Here is an 18597-nt window from a genome sequence, read left to right as displayed (position 1 = left end):
TCACATAAATAATAAAATATTTTTAATTATTAAAATATTATTGAATAATGTTACAATTAATTTACTGTATTTCTCCATATTGGAGTAAATAAATAAATGAAATGATGACAGATCCACCCACCATGTAAAGTTATTACACATAAAGATAAAAGAAGATATCAGATATGCATGCCGTAATGGACATACTTTATTTTTAATTTATAATTGCCTCAATAAAAATAAAGAAGTAACGTTTTTCTTTATTATTTATTTATTTATTTATTTATTGTACGGGTGGCTGGAATAATTAATTATTATTGATTTGCAAAAGAGACTATTATTAATTATTATTTATATAATTAGACGACAGATAGTACGTAGCTAAGATGGCACTAAATGGACCCTTTTTATCAATGGAACCGTACGGATTCAAATAATTAATATACTATTTATATATATGGAAGAAAAATAAAATTTCAAAAATACAAAATCAAATTATATATAGCTAAAAAAATTCAAAAAGAAATCTGCGATGGTAGACTTATATAAGTTCGTTTATTTATTTATTTATGAATTACTATAGATTTGTAATTTTTTAAAAACTATTTTATTTTATCACCTATAAATTTATTTTGTTAATTTTTATTTTTTTATATTTAAATAATTGAATGGTGAGTACGTGAATGTCATTGTGCACAATTGAACAATTATCACTGCACAATAGTGCTGTCATGACAATGATAAATGATAATTTAATTAAATTAAAGGTGCCCTATATATGCATATGTACCTATATTTATTTATTAGTAATTTATTAATAATTAGTGGTCCTAAAATGGTCAGAATATACAATAAAAGTGCTTTTTATTTCCATGCAAATTGAAAGAGACATGGCAGAATTAAGACAAGCTGCAATTTGCATGCACTTTATGGATGTGATGAGCTTACATTATTATAGTTTTAATAAAAATAAATATAGTCGTTAAATATATAATGTTTTATGTCTAATTTAAATATTGAAAACAATATTTTTAAGCCTATAACTTATTCATAATAGTTGGGTAAATCATGATTTTCGCTGCATGTGTTTGATTTTAATTTCAAACCAAAATCAATAATATTTAATATGATATATACAGTTTTTAATAATAGTACAATATTTTTTTTAATAAAATATTATATTAAAATACTATTACTATATTAAAATTTAACTAAAAAACTTCAAATCCAAACAAACCCTAATTCTACCTTGCCCTACTTAATTTGTTCAGAAATACATACGTATTTTTGACCGTTTACATTATTTATTGATAGTAACAAAAACATACTATATGAAATACATATATATATATTTTTTTCTTATAAATTATGTTAAATAAATATATATTTTTTTAATTATTATTAGAAAATGTGCATAACACGTGGGATATCGTGTTTGAACAGTTGCACTATTTAAGATTGCAATAAAGTAAGAAGGGAGATGTAGAAAAAGCAAATTAAAATGGATTTAATAAACTTTACAGTATTGGAAACTTGAATATACATACGTCTACAACGTGAATTTCCACCTCTGTATTGTGTCACACAGTACTCCTAAGTATTATTATTATTATTATTATTATTTTAAATAATAAAATAATATTATGCCTCCACTTTATATGGTGTTACTTTAAGATTTGAATTTGAAGTTTATAAATAGCAAAAAATTTAATTGAAAATAATATTTAACAATTAAGTGTTTTATTTGAAAGAAACAAAGAATAATATGTTTTAAAATTAAATGTCGGTCAGAATAGAATTTCACATATCGATCAATACGTTTTAATTTAATTTTTTAGAATGATAATTAAATAATTAGAAGCCCCTTTTCGTAGCTTTGTGTGGATGGGGACTTAAATATATAAATATATAATTGTTCTATATATATAGTATATGTAATTATAGCTGGGATAAGATTCAGTTCAGATTTAATTTTGGTGGGATTCAGCATTATAATTAATTACTATAATTTTCTAAATAGATAAATTAAATTAATTAATGTTGATTACGTAGGCACAGTAGCTTAGTCACGAGTGTTGGTGGAAATAGTAACAGAAAAGGATCGATCGATGTTAGTGGTGGCCATGCCCATGCATGCATGTATTTTTGCTAATTTATTATTTTTTTTTAAAAAAAAAATTATTACTAATTATTTAATTAATTACCTGATAATGTAAAATTATTTTATTATTTTTATTAATATTATTATTAAGATATTTGTAGATGAGAGCAGTTGAAACATGCATGCATGTATTGGCAATCATGAAGGCATCGTTTTACCTACTCTCCTAACCCCATCCCTTCTGCTATATATATATATATTTATTTATTTATTTAATAGCTCTAAAGTATTTGTTTTTATATATTTTTAGCGGTTCAAACACGTAATATTTATTTTCTATTAAATATAAATTTCATTATATTTGATAAGTACTCTCAAATTTACAATTAATCAATATCATATATAAATTTATATATCAAATAATGTAGAATAATCTTTATATACAAAAATATACTATATTACAATGTTTTTTAATTATATCATATGCCAATGTATGTCTCAATAAGGTATTAGTCTAGGTGTTCTTTCTTCCACATAAAATTTTTCATACACAATTTGGGTTGACCTTTTTTTTTTTTTTTTTTTTTTCAATTTTGATTTTGATTTTTAAAATCAAATTTATAAATTTGACTTTCGACACACACCCATGCTTGCCTCGACAAATTGGTGACTTTGATTTTTATGCATAACAACATATAGTGATAATGTTACTTCCCATCATTACTCTCGATCTATATATAAATCTTTCACTATATTGAATTTTTGGTAACACCACTATTACGTCGATTTTGTTAAATGAGATTATATTTTAATTAATGAATTTTAGTCAATCATTTTAAAAATCCAAACAAGTGTGAAACTGAATTATTCTATCATATAACTCAATTGAATTTAATTAATTGTATATACTTTAATTATACTGAGGCCCTAATCTGTTACAGATAATAGTTGAATCAACAATCAAGTACATAATTAATTAACATCCTATGTTGACAATCATTCTCATAATTGAAATACCAATACATATGTTTATTTAAAACAAACAAGATCATAAACCCAATTAATATCTCACTAATTATTGTGTGCATATCGATTAGTATATATCACACACAAATATATATATATATATATACATATTCACACCAAACTTTTAAAATAAATATGCATATATAGCTGTCACATATATATAACACATTAACCCGTGTATATATATATATATATATTTTTTTTTTCATAATTATACACAATGATTGATAAAATACACGCACATAATATTCCTACACACTTATGATTATTAATATTATTATTACAAGGGACAGCATGTATAACACAATAATGTGAACACATCAAACTGCTTCAAATCGACAGATTCCTCGACACTTAGATGTCACCATCATTGTGCAATAAATTAAATATATTCAATCAAACCCCAAATTATTAGCTTCCATTTAGATATGTTGTTAGTAAGTTTCTGAATTTTGATTTTTCTAATAATAACAACTAAGTATTTAATATAATATTATTTTTTAAAAATGATGTATCATATAGAAATGAATAACACCGGAACTAAGTTTTAAAGATACATATATATATATATATATATATGAACATAGTCTTACTTTTAGCTGTTTTAAAAGGTCTCTTAATTTCTCACCCACCACAAAAAAAATATATAATTTCTTGTTTTTTATTAGAAGGGTCTACTGAAATTGATTTTATTTTTTAATTATGAAGTCAGTCATTTTTCAACACTACTATGATAGTCAGTAGTATAATTGTGGACTTAATTTTTATGTAAGTATTTTTTTTAAAAAAAAGTATCAAGTAAATTATACGTATACGTACATCATTATATATATATATATATTTATATGTATATGTATATGTAAGAAATAAGTAAGTAAGTAGGTAGCAGGAAACTTGGAGAGGGCCTCTTTACGTCTTGATTAGTTATTACATTTATCAATTTTATTTCTGTCATTTTATAAGCTCATTCAAAGAGTGCCTACGCACTGCAATTTATCTAAGCTTTTATTTCTACTACTACTCATATCTTTATTTATTTCCAGTAATATTTTAAATTAACTGAAATTTGAAAGTGGTGTTTAATTATTTATAGGAAATTGGAGTCGTAAATTATTAACTGCAATACTAATTTAGAATTAGTGGTATTAGATAAATTAATTAATTAATTAATAATAAATGGAGCGGGAGTCCAGGTCCAGCAGCGGACAATAATTGTACCTGCCAAGTACGCCCTTGCGTACCTCTCAATAGCCTTTCTGTGTACGCCCATTCGCCCTTTTTATTTATTTGTTTATTTTATTTTATTTTATTTATATATAACGCTTACAATCCATCGGTGTCTTCTCCGGCGCTGTAATTCGATTTGCTCTCTCCACCGCCGCCGCCACCGCCGCCGTCGAAGCAGAAATTGTCGTTGGATTGTGATTATGAAGAAGCTTCTGAGGAGATTGTCGAAGGTTGCGGACTCGTCGTCGCAGTACAGCTTGTTGAGATCGTCGGCGTTCAGGAAGAGGTCGGGAGGAGTACCGGAGGGGCATCTTCCCGTGTACGTCGGAGAAGAGATGGAGAGGTTCGTCGTTAACGCTGAGCTGTTGAATCACCCAATCTTCGTGAGGCTTCTCAACAAATCCGCGCAGGAATACGGTTACGAGCAGAAAGGCGTGCTCCGGATTCCCTGCCATGTCTTCCTCTTCGAGCGCGTCCTGGAGGCGCTCCGCCATGGATGCGACGTGCAGGACCTCCTCGACTCACTCACCGACGATTTGTGACCGATTCCACCACTGCCGCCGCCGTTGCCGAAGGTACGGCGCAGATCGATCTATCGATTTGATTTGGTATGATTTTCAATTAGATCAATCCGTAGCTTCTTTTCCCCCCTTTTCTCCCAATCTCTGTAAAAAAAACCTCTCCTCATCCTCCTCCTTCTTCGTCTTCCTTAGCTTCTCCGCTGTAAATAGTCAATGGCGGAACAAATCGGAGAAGCGTTAGAGGCTAGGGTTTTGATTCAGATAATTTTGTATCATCGAAGAGCAATTATCAACATCAACAAAAAAAAAAAAAAAGAAAAAAAAAAAAGAAGCTTAATCTACACACATTTTTCTGAATCAATTTCCAAAATCCAAATAATTTCAACAAAATCATTCATCAATAAATTCACAATTGCAAAAACAGAATCAATAACATACTGTCAATTCGTATTGCCGCCATTAATGTGGAGAGAGCAAGTTGGGAAGGGAGGAACTATTCCGGCCGTACAGTGCGTACAGGTTAACGGCGGCAGAGGAATTAAAGCAGCTTTGGATTCCCCAGAAGACGGAGGGGCCTAACGGTCATTTCGTGGGGCCCGGTTGGGGGTAGTTTCGTCTCATCAATATCTTGTACGGATATTGAGGTACTGACCCACTGGATCCACGCGGGAGGGTATTTCCGTAATTTGACATTTTTCGATTATTTAATTTAAATATTAGTGATGAATTGACTGTGAAAGAATTAGAGAAGAAAATTGGATTTTTCAAGTGGATGATCAACTCTCGAAATTTCCCAACAAAATATCTGCAATAAAATCATAAAACAAATAAATAAAAAAATATATATCTTTCTTGGAATAGACAAAGCTTGCAAAATCAATTTGGTTTATTTAAATAAAAACAATTTATGAGACATCAAATCAATGATGATACTAATAAAATTGTTAAATCTTGCGTAGATTAGGGTTCATATGGGATTCATTTACCTATAACAACAAATGAGGACAAAATTTCTGACTCATGTATGTGCATCTTCCACCTAATTTTAATAATTATACATTTAAAATTTTTTGGTGATGATTGCTGATGTAATATTCCTATGTGGCTTATGATAATTTTATCTAATTTGTTTGGGAAATAAAATGATATACTCTTATGTACGTATGTTATGTTGTATGAATTGAAAACAGACAACATAGGTAGGCCACAGCGGAGGACTTCCGTGGTGCATAAGCCGGAATGTCCTCATTAGATATAATTAATTATATATAATACTATTTTTTTAAATAAATAATAATTGGAACGTTGATTAAGGGTTGATCAAAATAGTGTAAATTGTTGATGTACTTGTCCTTTTATGGATTCAACTTGACCAAATAGCTCTACGTATACTTTCGGAATAATTTTATCATATTTTAAAATTTGTTTGTATGCTTTACAAAGTTTTTAATCTTATTGAAAGCTGAAATGTAAGTATGTAAGTTCTCAAATTATTTTAATTAATAAAATCCACAATTTCAAATGGGGTAGAAATACTTAACTCATTTGAATAATATTGAGTTTCATAAGCAAATTAATAAATTAAAAATAGGTTGAGTCAATGCACTTTGGAATTTACTAAAACATATTTCTCTTAGGTTACCAAATAAAACAATAAAAGTCGTAGAAGTATTTGTGCGATTAATTTACGCTACGCCAAATTCTTAGCCGTGTTTTGGACTATTTAAGCTTTAGAAAATGATATTATATATATATATATTTATTGTTGCAAATAGCATAATATATTTTCATATAAAGTAAACAATACCTCGACTAATTGAGGAAGCTTCCTTTTATTAGATAGTATGTCATTACTAACACTGCAGTTACACTTTTCTTGACTTGTAATCTAGGCAAGACAAATCAAAATTGGTGCAAAATCAAGAGTGTTTGTCTGTGGATTTGATTTTTTTAGTTTCAAATTTTTAATAGTAAAAGTTTGTATTTGAAAAAGTTATTTTATATAATATAAATAAATATTAATATAAAATTTTGAATGTAAAATTAATTTTTTAGTATAATATAAAACATAAAATTTAGTTACTTAATTTAATATTTTAAAAATAAATAAATAAAAAACTGAATAGTAAAAATTTTGTAAAAAAAATTTATCTTTAGTCCTTTGGGCTCGAGTTACATCAATGATTTCTGTATTTCCCGTTACAGTTGTATGATTTTTGTTCAACTTTTTACCATAATATATATCTTAGTCACATAAAAAATGGTGTGAGAATAATATAACTGCCGCACATGGTTCACTTAATGTGACTTGTCTTGTCAAGTCTAATTTGCAAGATATTAGATTCCGCCAAAGATTTATCCAGATAAAAATAATAGTACGTATATCTTATAACCTTCCAAAATCAACACATAAGATAAAGACATTGTCAACGCCATATTTATATATACCTAACGGCACGTATTCACAACCATACATATATAATACACACATGACAGTAGTAGCAATGATAAGCCAGCTGCACATTAGTGATTATACATATATATATATATATATATACACATTCACATGTAGAAGATGGATAATAAACTTGAATCAATTAAAACCATGATCCCATAATTCTTGTCAGTTTAAAGAATGCAGATCAAAGAATTGTGAGATATGCATAGCTGTTAAGAGCAGACAAAACAAATACTACTAATCAAATTCTAAATAAATGTGATTTGATTTTTGAGTGCGAGAGATCATTCATTCGGAGGGAGGTGCACATGCAAATGCAGACAAACACACACAAAGACAGATAGATAGATAAGCTTTCTTCTAAATTGATACCTCGTTTCCGCAACGATGATGTCTCGAGGTCTTTTTCTTCGAAATAATTCCACAATGCATGTGCTCGTTATCTTTCTCCTGTAACATAATAACAACTATGGCACCAATCCAAATCAACACCTAAATGAATTTCACTTCTTGCAAAATTAAATTCAATTGTTTCACATACCTCATATTGTAATAGGCGAATAATCGAATTCTGAATAAACCAAAACTGCCGAGGCCACAAAAATGTATCTGGGCCACTTTACCTAGTCTTCCTCTTCCCCTTCTTCTGCTTTTTGTATTGTTCGTATAGGTTTACAGCTGAAGTCAATTGCTGTAACTCGGACCTTAACCGCTCATTTTCTTTGATATCGTGTAGCAAAAGAAAGTGCTCCCCGAGTTTCCTTCTAACCTCACTATCATCTATTTGAACAGTAGAAGTGAGGTCGATTCCAGGTTTAACAGGCGGGGAGTCAGTTCTTCTACTCCGCTTGTTGGTAGCCTTTTTTATGTCTAAAGATTGTGTGAAAGACATGGTTTCATGTGATAATTCGTTGTAGGCTTGCTGGGGGTAGACCTGTGCATGATGAATCTGATTGGAAGTCCCCATGGTCGAGATGCTGGAGGCAACTGAAGAAACAGAAGGGTGGTAGTGTTTCGTTAGAAGGTTGAGCTCCCAAAGAACCGATGCTAGAACGCCGCTTTGGTTAGGGTCCGTTGCATGAGGTTGGTATTTCTGCAAATAAATCAATAATTGGTCATTATTGATGCGTTAATTTTGTAAGCAGATGTGGCAAAGAAGATTGGGAAGAACGTACGGCAATGGTGCCAGCAACAGATCCACCTCCGGCATCGTTTTCTAACAGGTTTCGGCACTTGACGTTCTTCTGAAGAAGATGCTTGGCAGTGACCAATGCTGAAAATTTGTTCCAGTTAATAAGATTTCATAAAATGAAAACAGCGATTTATATTCAAAATCGAGGCTCACCAGCCATGGACTCTGCAGATCCAAAACACAAACAAAATGTTGCCAAGCGCTTTACAAAGGCTGCAGCCCGTTGCATATCATGCTGTCTATCATCACAAAGCATTATCTTGAAAGCTTCGGCTAAAAGCTCTCCCTGATCCCTGCGGTATCAAACGAAATGAATGTCTTAAAGAAAATACATGCAAAAACTACCATTATCTAAGCTCATGACAGACAAACGGCAGGAGATGAAATATGTGCAAAACACGTGATGTCAAAGTCGAATCTTGCAAGGAGCATCAATTTCGGAAATAAGGATTGTAAGACACCAATTTTTTACATCAAGTTCCAAGTCAGTGTGCAAACGTACCGACTTATTCAGAAGTATTTTTCTAGTGATGTTCAAAATGGACAGCACACATTAGCAAGTAATATGAAAAGATACCGACAAGAAACAGAAAGAACATAATATGCTATCAACAATCATTTATAGGGCGGCAGAACTTGTCAAAAGAACAAAGAAAAGATCAGGAAAAGAGTGTGACGAAAAATATCCTATTTCCAAATAATGAAGTAGAAATGTATATTTCAGAGCAATTTTATCTGGATAAAAATTCTCTACCTTCCTGGTCGATACTCTAGTAGCAGATTGTAAAACTGCACGAAGAACTCCTGTAGATCAATATTGAGAGCATCTAGATTGCTCCTCATCACTTTAAAAGCAACAATGCAGCAGTGCAGCCGTTCAGATACTGTTAGTTCGCAATAATTATCGGATGATTCACCTGACTTCATGCCATTGCCAGCAAGTTTTCTTAGGCTTTGCATGAGATCAGCCATAAAATCCAAGTCAAGTAGGTGAGAAAACTTCCCAATTCCAATCAAACATGGAGAAAGCAAGGGATGGCTTCCAGAGGCACCGGGTAAATGACCCACTTGTGATCTAAGTAAAAAGGGATAACTCAGAACTGTAGAACCTTTAATAGCTAAAACTTTTAATTGTTTACCATGATACTTACTTTGGCATCAAGGCATGCTTTAAGATGCGGAAGAATATCTGAAATACAGCCGACAGAGTCTCTGTCTGCATCCTTCTTCGCTCTTGAGGATCTTGAGCAAATGAAGCAGCTTTTAATTCTGCATCTACCTAAGGAGTATCCAATTGTCAAAAGTAGGTATCAGAGGTGAGGTGGATTGGCTACTGATGGTTATCAACATACCTCCTGCCTCGTCTTTGACTTCATTTCTTTCCTAACCTTCTTCCGCTCATTAACACGATTTGATTCTTCCAAGCTGTTTTCCTTTTTGGATTTTTTTGTTTTAGTTTTGTCATTCATCCCTGAATGTTCCGCTTTCTTAAGATCATCATCAAATGACAGTGACAAGAGAACCTATGGGCATAATGATAAAACATTAGAAATGCATTGTAAAATAGAAAACCAGGAAGACAGCATACAAACATAATGACGGCAGAGCAGTTATCCCAGCAACATTAGGGATTACAAAAGTGGTAAATCCTTACTTCAACAGAATCAGAATGTAGCAGGCAGTTATTCTCTTTTACAAGTTCTGCAATCATAGTTACAGCTTCCACAGTAGCCTCACCACCATGTTTCGCTTCATCAATGAAAAGTGACTTAATGGTCGAGCAGCAAAGAGATCTGGAAATATCAGACTAAATTGTGTGATTATCTAGTAAAGGGAGCAATTGGTTGGAGTTATTGCATGAAACAATCAAAAGGAAAATTAATGAAAAATGGATTATCACAACGTTAGCATTTCTCAGTAACTACAGAAAACAATGGAGCCATATTCATTAAATCACACCATACACTTTTTCACTAAATAAAACAAACAATAAATTAACCAATAACTAACACCTGATCACTACAAATCTATCATTCAACATATTTCTTAGACATAAAACTTCTGCGGGAACCATAAAATTTACTTTGAAGACATTTCATTGGAGTAATTTTAATTACCTAACAACATCATCTCGAGAGCTCATGTTTTTCACAACTGCAGACAACAAGCTCTCACGAAAGTTAAAGTGTGGCACAGCTGCAAGCAAAGTACACAAGCAGCGTACAGCTACTCGCTTAAATAATGTCTTTCTCTGCAGCATTATCAACTTTTGAATGTATGCCTGACAAGAAGAACAAAAAAATACTTTCACCATGATTGCCCTTGTAGTCAGGCAAAAAGTGCTTTCAGAACACTTGGGAAAATGCATTCTGGGTATGCTTAAGAAGTATCACAAATGTAGCATAATGTAAGTGCCAGCCAAAACCTTGTAAGCAGATAGTAGGGTGGACTCAAAAAATCGCATCCTTTTAACATCTTTTGAAACCTTCATCTCTAGTTCCTTCTCAGTGGGCAGTCTAATCCGATAGCTACATTGAGAAAAATACAAAAGGAGGGTTAACTCACATGTCCAGAAAAATATGGAAAATAATCAGACCAACTCATGAGTTGTTGGTTAATACAGCGTTCTCACCCTGGGATAATGTCTTTAAAAACAGCTAATAAGGATTTTAGAGCAAGCATAGAAATCGCACTATCACTAGTCTTTGATATCTCCAGCATCTCCTTTATGTGCTTAATATTTGATTCTGGATCAGCAAGTAGTTCGGTGCCCAACTCAGCGAGCCTAAACTTCTTCCTCTCATTTTCTTCTTCAGCTGTCAGTTCTTTTTCCACCTCAACCTAAACATATGAATGATATAAGATAATTCCATTAAATTACTCGTCAAATTGAAAAGAGATAATTCACACTGAACCATAAACCTCACTGATCTCACATGCAAGCGAATCACATTTTCTAACCAAATTGATTCCATTCTATAGTGAAGGCAGCCATATATTACAAGGATGAATGCAAGGATTTCCAAACACAGTCACAGATTGTTTAACACAGTAAGGTAGATTGGTGGTAAGAAGATTCTTATGCATATGATACAATAAATGAAAATTGCACAACAATCATTTTTCTTAAAATATCAAACATGAATAGACGAGGATCAAACCAAGACATAAACCAATAAATGTGCTTCACCATTTTCACCTTTTATGGTCTATAAACTCAAGTCCCCAATTTTGTACTCATCCATCTTTCATAAAAGAATATTGAATAAATGGAAGCCAAGTCCACAAAACAAGTGCAAAGAAAAAGGAAATGCACCAGAACTTCAGCTTGAGGGACTTGATGTGCTTCTTCCTTTGATTGATTCTTTGCCTCTTTCCTCAATTTCTTTTGCTTCTCACGCTTTTCTGCTTTTGTCAACTTCAAATAGGCAGGATCCTTGCTTGCATATTCTTCTTCTTTTGATTCATCTTTAGCCTCTTTTGGCTCATTTAACACTGACAGAAATTAAAGTCCATTAATGTGCTGAAATTAACAATTAGTAGTCCACACAGAAACCACAAGGATACAAAGAAATACCTCTTCTATAATAAAGTTTTCCATCCAATGTTTTCACAGGAAGAGCATCAACTGGATCTACCTCCAAAGCAAGCTGATCCTTCTCTTTATTTTCTAATTTTTTTCTCAACCTTTTCTCATATAATGATTCTAAGTCTGTGTCATTCGCATCAGCCACTCGGCTAACATGCCTAAATCACAAATGCATTGAAAAGACATGCTGAAATTTTTTAATCCTCTTTACTGAAACAAAAAACTTTATACGTCGAAGAAATCCATACCTAGTGATGGATTGAGTGTCTAACTTGGATACAAAACCTGCATATTCCACATTCTGATTGACAAATTCCACGTCTTCATCAGAAACTTCAACTTCATTATCAGGAGTTTCTGGAGGTAGCTCTGGAGGCAATATTAATTTCTGTTTCTTCTTCCCCATAATTGGTTGCTCACTAAAACAAATAAAAGTTAAAACTTGTGTATTTATGTTTTTGGGTTTGTGTGTGTTTCTCGATTCAAAATCTTTACTAAATAATCAATTATCAGTTAAATAAACTTTCAACAGAACATGTCATGATAAAATAAACAAAACAAAAAAACCATAATTATAAAACTACAATTATCTTTAGAGAAATACACGCAAATTGAATTTTCTAAATCTAATAAAATCATGTCATGTTAAAAAGGGCTAACAAATAAATCATTGTGAACGGTGAACACTGCAAACTCATAGAAAGCCAAAGCAAAAGCTAACTTCATAAAATTTAAATTTAGTATCCTTTTTCATAAACTATCAAACAAATAGTATTGCATAATGAAGCAATAAGTTGAAGGTGTGTTTCAAGTAGAGCACAGTGCAATACTTAGCCATTATGCATCAAAATCGGAAGCCACATTAGAGGTCGGGTGCGCCAAACAGCAAAAGTTGAACCCAATGTCAACTCCCCACAATGGATATCAAAGATTTACAAACCACATAAGTTCATACCCAAAGATCAATATCAAGGGAACAACAGAGAGAGGCCATATGTTTGAAGAAATATAGTAATTCTATTACGATTAAACCTAAACCCTTCTTTAACAGAAGCTCAAGCATACAATTAATTCAATAGTAGCAGACTATCAACAAAAACCAACACAGATCTGATACAACATTCTATAACACCTGCAAGTCGAACACCTCACCGTGGATCATTATTCAACTCAACAAAAAGTACTCAAACTTAAAAAGATACCCACAGGCAAGCAGAGTGACACCAGAAATGACTTTCTCCTATTCTTCTCCAATATTAAACTCAATAATGAAACTACAACGACCATAGGATTCATTTGCACAAATTCATGAACAGTAAATACAAATTCAAATAGAAAACACTCATCACTATCATCTATTGCATTCCAATTTAAACTCAGTTGAACATACCTGGAAAATATGCGATGATTATTGCCGAGAAGCAGCCGCCGTGCCCCGCGGATTGAAGCAAAAGGGAACAAGCAGGGTTTAACAATTCTTCTAACTTCCTCAAAGGCGTCTTAGCTTATGGTCTTCAACTCCCAACGGGACCGTACGGCCCAACTATGATACATTGGGCCTCAATTTAGATAAAGTTATTGGATTCAGCCCAAATATAAAACCACTTGGCTCACAAGCCCAACTTAGAAATAGTTTTGGGTGTGTTTATTTTGTGGCATGGTTTTGGATTTGAATATTAAATTTTTAAATTAAAATAATTGTTTAATATGATATACATGTTCATATAAATTTTAATTTTAATGTAATTTAATAAATAAAAAATAGATATTTAATTTGATATTTTAAAAAATAAAAAAAGTTTAAAATAATAAAAAATAAAAAATGAAAAAAAATTTTCGGGATGGTTTCTTTGGAAGTCTTTTTAACATATCTTTTTTATGAAATATTCATTTTCAAAGAATTAAATTAAATAGTTATTTTAAAATTAATTATTTATATTAAAAAAACACTTATTACATCCCATCAAATAATGTTTTAAATTTTTTAAATTTTTAATTTTTAATTTTTTGCTTTTCAAAACATAGAATGTATTTAATTATAATTTCAAATTAAAATTATTATTATTATTTATTTTTTAGGATTTTCAATTCAAAATATATTATTTTTCTTATAATATATTGTATTGAAGTATTATTTACACAAAAAAAAAATGCAAATAAATGTTTATTTCAAAATAATTTTAAACTACGGTCCAACAAACTCTTAAATAACGAGTAAAATTGTTTTGTCGGAACGATATTTTAAATATAAAATTAATTTTTTTTAATATAAAAAATATATATTCGATTTAATATTTTTTAGAAATTTTTTCAAAAAAGATAATAGAAAATCTTTACATGCTTCGAACAAACTGAGCCGATGTGTTTACTTTTTTTCCTTCTTTTTTTTTTCAAATTTGATTTTTGACATAATAAAAATAATATGATAATTGTATAATAATACTCACTCCGTCCCATTAAAAATGTGTCATTTATTTTTTGTACGTAAATTTTTTAATATTAGTATTATATTGAATTGTAGTAAAAAGACAAAAATAACCCTATTAGTATAGTGTAATATAAAAGTAATGACATTTTTGTAATATATTATAAGTTGAAAGAGTATTTATTATGTTAGATATGCAGTATAATTACTAAATTAGGAAATAGTAACCTTTTAATGGTACGGATGGAGTATATATTTTAAAAAAATTCAAAAGACAAATAAATTTGAGTTCATATAACTTTAATTTAACTACATAAAAATATATGTATGTTAACCTACGCATGTGATATGTCAGATCCCAAAAAATATCAGCATGGTAGTAAAGTGTATAATTAAGACATTAATGTAAAATAATTAATCATCGATTATAATAATGCAATATGCGGAATTATATCATAAATTTATTGAATGGTCATTAATAAAATACTACCAAATTTAAAAAATCAATTATTTAATATTATTAAAAATACATAAATTTTATTAGAATATTTCCTAAATATTAGTATTAATTATTATCGTATTTAGTTAACTGGTACTTCATGTTAGGTGCATTCATAATTAGTGGGCATTTAATGCCCCCAAATAGCGAACACGATTTCATAAAAATTAGGTAAAACACGCTTTTCCTGGATAGTACAACGAAAAGCAGCTTCCCTACCACGACTTCGGTAATAAGGATTTATATATGAATATGACTGATACTCGATATTAGTATAAATGGATTTTATTTTATTTTATTTTATTTTATTGAAGTTTCTTCCGGTATTAATTGAGGGGCGCGCGCAGCAATTTCAGTGGCAATTTTATGCCCTGTGTGTAACGTGTTGATAGTATTTTGGAGTTTATTTGATTGATTGATTTGTTTCGTTCATTTATTACTTTTAATCTCTAACATTCATATGAAAAAATTTGTCAATTCATAATAATAAAAAAAAATTACCTAAAAATCGTGCAAATATACTTTAGGATAATAGAAATTGGATGAATGAAGTATTAAAAATACTCCCTCCGTCCCATATAATATGGGTGTATTACTGTAAACACAGAAATTTAGGTAAAGTATAATTAGTAAGTAATTAACAAATGTATTAGTAAAAATAATTATTATCTAGTAAAAATAACTATACATTAAGATTAAGATAAGTAAATAGTTTAATTAAAATTAAAAAAATTAAAAAATATAAAATGCGATTAAAGTACATAATTATATTTCCAAAAATAGAAAAGACAAGTTATGTGAGACGGACGAAAATAGAAAATAGAAACAAATTATGTGGGACGAATGGAGTATATTTTTAGTTCAATATTTTAAATAAAAATAATATTCTTGTCGACACACAAACTTTTGTGGCCATAAAATTGAACATACAATACCATTTACAGTGATTGATTTTGGTCATAAGTTTTGTAATAAATTAAACAATAATACTCCCTCTATCCCGGTGCAAGGTTGCCATTTATTTTTTATAAATAGATTTTTTAATATTAGTATTATAATGAATTGTAGTGAAAAAAAAAAAAATACCTCTATTAGTATTGTGTAATATAAAAGTAATGATATTTGTGTAATATAGTGTAAGTTGAAAGGATATTTATTATGTTAGAGGTGGTAATACAATTACTAAATTAGGAAATAGTAATTTTGTTTTTGAACGGACGAAAATGGAAATTGACAACCTTTCAGTGGGACGAAGGGAATAGTATTTTTTTGGTTTAGTAAAAGTGTGTGACATTATGTATAAAATAATTGTATGTGTAATGATATATTTGTAATTTAAATAAAAATTAAGAATATTTTAATATTAGTATATTATTATCTTTTTTAAAATAAAAAAATTGATACTTTAAAATAAAACAGACAAAAATGATAAAAATGATACTTTGACTTGTAAACCTACAATTCTTGGGCTTTATTATTGTTATTTATTTTACGTAAAAATCCGTAGTTTTCTACTTATGGTGGGTTTGTTTGGGGATTGGATTTTCAATCCACTGTTCAACTCATTTTTTCTCCCAAAAACATCAAATCAAATACCTATTTTTCATTTTTTTATATTATACTAAAAATTAATTTTACATTCAAAACATCACATCATCACCTATTTATATCACATCATACAATTATTCAAATTCAAAATTTTTACTATTCAAATCCCAACTCAAAATCCAAACTCCCGAACAAACACAAGTTTTTGTAAGTTTTGGAGAAGTGTCATCATTGTTTGAATTATATTTTAAAAAATAACTCTATTATATAATTTTATGTATCTTTAATCTATTGTGTATGAAACTTCAAATGAATTTTTCTTAAGGATTCGCTTTACTTTTCTGCATTAATTTTTGTGTATATGTGTATGTGCATTCAAATCTAATGCTGCTATCTTTAAGTTCAAATAATTGAGTTTAAATATTCAATTGGATTCACATTTTATTTTTTATTTTTTTAATATTAGTTTTTAAAACATTCATATATATATATATATTGTTTAAATCATATGGTACAAAAATAATTTACAAAAGGCATGCAAACACACATTTGATTAATTAATTATAGCTAAATTTAAATTCTTTTATTCAATAGTATTACAAAAATTATTCAAGTAAAAGGTATAAAATCTGGTGAAATATTTAGTCGATGAAATTCACTCTATTGCTTAATAATATAAAATCTAAATTAGCATAGCATTGCCTATACAGAGTTTAAAATACATTATATAATCAATCGCATTATTTATTATATAATATTTAAATTCAAAATTTATTCAATATTTTACTATTTGTAAATGAAACCTTAAGCTTATAACTATTGAAAAAACTAGGATAGTGGGGCCCAACAGAAAAACCTGGGAAATAAATCATATGATGGTGTAATAATGATAAATGACAATTAAAAGAGGGGCCGATCGCAATTAATAGCCCATTAATGCGGTTACTTATAATTGATTGTTTTTTTTGTACTGTTGTCATTTAATCAATATATATATATATATTTAATATCATAAAATTACAATAAACTTAAAACAAAAGCAAAAATAATACGTAAAGAAAACAAAAAAAAAAATACATTTGCGAGAAGTACTATGTGTTGATTGAGTCTATTCAGCAACCTATTGAGTTAATGTAAGTTGATTTAGTATTTAATTAATATAAATTATTAATTTATTAATTTATTTATTTTTCTTATGTATTGTCTTAATAATATTTAAAATGATGTATGCAACATACTGAATATGTAATTCAGCGTAGCAAAATTTGAGTGGGTATATGGGCCCCAACATCCAATTGGTATTAATAACTTGTACGTCTCTACAACCACAATTAATTGATAATAATATCCACATGTATTGCTTGCTTGCACGTGTACCATTTATTTTATTTATTTATTTTCCTGAACCAATAAATTCCAACAACAACATAGCATTATTTAATTGATATTATTATTATTATTAGTAGTAGTAGTATTTTAGTCGAAAGAAAGCCCTTCAACTAGTAAATATTTGATGGTAAGTTGGAAAATTATGTGTTTTTTTTTATAAATTAAAATAATATATTTTATATGAAATATTTTATTAGAAAAAGAAATATATTCTAATTTTCTTTTAAAAAATATAAAGATCAAATAGTAAAATTTAAAAAATGTGTAATAAATGAAGGTTATTTTGTAATATAGTATAAAATATAACATTATTTTTTTATTAAAGTAAAAAAAATTACTAAAAGATTATATTAATACATATAAATTATACAAAATAAAAAAATAAAATAGTAACATATGACTAGGACAAAGAGAAGTATATTAAAAGTGTATTAAAAGAAAATTATTATTAAGTCTGTCACTTTATAGCCTTTTGAGTTTCTTTTGGCTATTATACTATTTAAGAACTATATATATATATATTTTTTTTTTTGTCAAAAAATATTAATTTAAATTATTACTAAAATTTAATTTCAAAGTAACACGTAGAAAAAGCCAAAAGGAACAAACCCCCTTTTGTACTACGCATATAATCCAAAACCAT

General features: G+C 29.2%; 2 protein-coding genes across 3 annotated transcripts; one reads left to right on the top strand and one right to left on the bottom strand.

The window, feature by feature from the left end:
• The first annotated feature begins 4291 nt into the window (after positions 1-4291).
• LOC127249809 (auxin-responsive protein SAUR71-like) lies at positions 4292-5185 on the top strand. Its single transcript, XM_051272815.1, has one exon. It carries the CDS (start codon positions 4534-4536, stop codon positions 4873-4875), a length of 342 nt encoding a protein of 113 aa, XP_051128772.1. The 5' UTR covers positions 4292-4533; the 3' UTR covers positions 4876-5185.
• Positions 5186-7434: 2249 nt separating this feature from the next.
• Positions 7435-13566, bottom strand: LOC127249844 (nucleolar complex-associated protein 3). 2 transcript variants are annotated; one of them, XM_051272877.1, is made up of 15 exons: positions 13484-13566; positions 12342-12512; positions 12082-12251; positions 11821-11999; positions 11137-11345; positions 10930-11032; positions 10622-10785; positions 10159-10297; positions 9857-10027; positions 9656-9783; positions 9259-9579; positions 8658-8797; positions 8488-8585; positions 7854-8405; positions 7435-7779 (listed from the first exon to the last, which is right to left on the bottom strand). In XM_051272877.1, exons 2-14 carry the CDS (start codon positions 12497-12499, stop codon positions 7932-7934), a joined length of 2454 nt encoding a protein of 817 aa, XP_051128834.1. In that variant the 5' UTR covers positions 12500-12512; positions 13484-13566; the 3' UTR covers positions 7435-7779; positions 7854-7931. The 2 variants fall into 2 exon arrangements, with proteins under 2 accessions (XP_051128834.1, XP_051128835.1); XM_051272878.1 differs by having other exon boundaries at positions 7435-7762.
• Between the last annotated feature and the right edge of the window lie 5031 nt (positions 13567-18597).

This window comes from Andrographis paniculata, unplaced genomic scaffold, assembly GCF_009805555.1.
Source record: "Andrographis paniculata isolate CXL003 unplaced genomic scaffold, ASM980555v1 Contig36END, whole genome shotgun sequence".
Classification (NCBI taxonomy): Eukaryota; Viridiplantae; Streptophyta; class Magnoliopsida; order Lamiales; family Acanthaceae; genus Andrographis; species Andrographis paniculata.
Note: the sequence above shows the minus strand (reverse complement) of the source record. Positions and strands in the feature narration are given on the sequence as shown.

Coding starts and splice junctions, on each gene's coding strand:
- LOC127249809 (XM_051272815.1), top strand. CDS start 4,534: ATGAAGAAGCTTCTGAGGAGATTGTCGAAGGTTGCGGACTCGTCGTCG.
- LOC127249844 (XM_051272877.1), bottom strand. CDS start 12,499: ATGGGGAAGAAGAAACAGAAATTAATATTGCCTCCAGAGCTACCTCCA. Junction 9,784..9,856: donor AGTCAAAGACGAGGCAGGAG/GTATGTTGATAA, acceptor GATACTCCTTAG/GTAGATGCAGAATTAAAAGC. Junction 8,798..9,258: donor CTAGAGTATCGACCAGGAAG/GTAGAGAATTTT, acceptor TTGATACCGCAG/GGATCAGGGAGAGCTTTTAG.